Below are 2728 nucleotides of genomic sequence, written 5' to 3'. Positions count from 1 at the left end.
ATTCTGGGCCAGCTTTAGCTCTGAGGCTCGGCTCCAGCTATGAGACCTCAGCTGCTGAAAGCAGGTATCTGGCCTTTGTTTACCTTCTGTATTTGAAACAATGTTGCGGTACTGCTGGCTGAAGCCTGGCTGACTGAAAGCAGGTTTCTGGGGTTTTGTTTAGCTTCTATATTTGTTACAATGTTTCTTAGAGAGCAGCTGAGAGGCCGGCAAGGCAGGCGGGGAACCTGGCTTCCTCCCTCACTGGAGTAAGCAAGCCTCCCTGTTCGCGTCAGCTGCCTGGCTGCTGGCCGCCATCTTGGTTGGCAGTTAATTTGCATATCTCACTGATTAGCCAATGGGAAGGGTAGCGGATGTACGGCTAATTACCATGTTTCTCTTTTATTAGATAGGATTTTCAACTGTACCACTTCATGCAGCACCTGAAATCTATAGGCACTTCTCTAGCCTCTGGGTCCTCTTCGTAGTATTTTAGATAAATATTACTTACCTCTTCAAGCTTCTTCTCAATCTCCTTAAAGACAAGATTTGCTTTAAACCCTTCAACTGCAGCGCTGGTTGGAGCAGCTTCAATTTGATGAGTTCTAAAAGAATTGGGAAAAAGACTTAATTTCAGTCCATGGAGTCATACAGGTACTAGGTTTTTCAACATTTATACAGTTTAATTTTCCAAAACCCTAAAAACAGAGATGTTATGACCCTTACCCAAATAAAATTATTAAACCCATAAAACAAGTCTTACTCCCCATTTTTTCCCCACCAATATGAGTACTCACTAAGTGCTAGGCACAATCCTTGAAAATGTGGTAAACCAAAGAACCTACCCTCATGATGCTTATATGCTAGTGGGGGAGAGAGGCAATGAACAAGCAAAAAAATAAAGAATATAGTTACTATGAAGAAAATAAGGCAGGTTAAGGGGCTATAGAGAAAGTATATTTATTTGTATTGGGTGTTCTGTTTTAGATAGTCTAGTCAGATAGGCCTCTCTGAGGAGGAGATACTCGAATTATGTCAGTGATTTAGGTGGGGAAGCCAGTTCTACAAAGAACTTGAGGCTTGGCGGTTAAACTATAAAACCAGTACAGCTGGAGCAGAGCAGAGTAGGAGGATCCAAGGTCACAGAAACAGGCAGGGCAGGATAAGATACTGAGGGGCTTTCTAGGTCATGAGTAGGAGTCTGTATTTTATTTCGAGTATAATGAGAACTGTAGAGTATAAACTGGAAAGTAGCATAATCCAATTTACATGTTTTTTTAAAAAAATAAACCTGGCTGCCAGTTAGAAAATGGACTGTAAGGGGCAAATGGGGAGGCAGGGAGACTAGTTAAGAGGCTACTGCAAAGTCCAGGCAAGAATGATGGTGATTAGAACAGGTTTCATAAGGAAGTGTGGAATAAGCAGAGGATGGACTTGAGGTTCACTGTTTACATGGGATTCAATTTATGAATTTGTGGGTGAAAAAAGGGGTTCTATGAAAAGTAACCTCATAGGGTGATCTGATCATAAATTCCTTACTGGTAAGGTCATAGTGGGCATTCACGCCCCAGGCACATAACTTTTTTTTTTTTTAATATATTTTATTGATTTTTTTACAGACAGGAAGGGAGAGGGATAGAGAGTTAGAAACATCAATGAGAGAGAAACATCGATCAGCTGCCTCCTGAACACTCCCTACTGGGGATGTGCCCGCAACCAAGGTACATGCCCTTGACTGGAATCGAACCTGGGACCCTTGAGTCCGCAGGCAGACGCTCTATCCACTGAGCCAAACCGGTTAGGGCAGGCACATAACTTTTTAGTAAAAGGTTTATCTTTGTCGTAGCACTCTTTGTCCACTGTTTCTGTGTATCTATGTTAATAATCGCCTTGCTTTCTCCTATCCTCATGTAATCTTCCTTATGTTCCCTCCTTAATTTCAGTGCATAAAAGAAACTGTGAAACTGTCATTCTCTGAAGCATTTGAGATCTTGCTTCCTGGCATATGTCACTAGTGTTGACTCAAATAAACTCTTATAAAAATTCTCTACAGGTGTGGACATTTCTTAATTGACAAATTAACAACCATCTGTCTGAGTATTGGTTGTTTGATACTTAAGGAACCACTATAGATAAATGGCCTCATGTGGCAGAAGGAACAGTCTTCATTGCCACAAAGGCCTCAGTTGAAATTTTAAGGGCTTTCTCCACTCACTAGCTATATGATTATGAGCCAGATACATCCTCTCTGGGCACCTCTGGTGAGGAGGTAGGAAGGAAGGTGGGAGTGCCAATGACTTTCAGAATTAAATGGAATCCAAGGTATGAAAAATGACAGACATGACTGTTATGGGCTCCAGAGCCTCAAGTGTTAGACAGAAACTTGAGGGGTCTGAGGAAGATGAGGGCACCTTAGGATGTCAGGTAATTCCTCTGACATACTGCAAGCATGCTGGTGGTGGCTGGGGCCATAACTGGAACAACACGGGAAGGATATAGAAAGAGTCAAGAGTGTAACAGCTGCTCCGTAAGCATTTCTTTCTTTTTCTTTCCCTGCCTTTCCTTTCCTTTCTTTCTTTCCCCTCTCTCCTTCCTTTTCTTTTTTTCTCTCTCCCTACCCACCTATTTCTTTTTTCCTTCCCCTTTCCTTCTTTCTATCATCCTATATAATAAAGAGGTAATATGCAAATTAACCCTCATGCCCTCACAAGATGGCTGCCTACAACCAGGCTGGCAGGGGGGTTAGTGA

General features: G+C 42.2%; 1 protein-coding gene across 2 annotated transcripts in view; it reads right to left on the bottom strand.

The window, feature by feature from the left end:
• SCP2 (sterol carrier protein 2) overlaps positions 1 to 2728 on the bottom strand; it is a 108359-nt gene that overhangs the window by 20286 nt on the left and 85345 nt on the right. For both annotated transcript variants that reach the window (XM_014549759.1, XM_014549760.1), the window contains exon 13: positions 491 to 584. In XM_014549759.1, coding sequence (XP_014405245.1) covers positions 491 to 584 — 94 coding nt within the window. The remainder of the gene's footprint in view (positions 1 to 490; positions 585 to 2728) is intronic.

The sequence above is a fragment of the Myotis brandtii genome, unplaced genomic scaffold (assembly GCF_000412655.1).
Source record: "Myotis brandtii unplaced genomic scaffold, ASM41265v1 scaffold57, whole genome shotgun sequence".
NCBI lineage: Eukaryota > Metazoa > Chordata > Mammalia > Chiroptera > Vespertilionidae > Myotis > Myotis brandtii.
The sequence above is the reverse complement of the archived record's forward strand: the minus strand, read 5'-3'. Positions and strand labels throughout refer to the sequence as shown.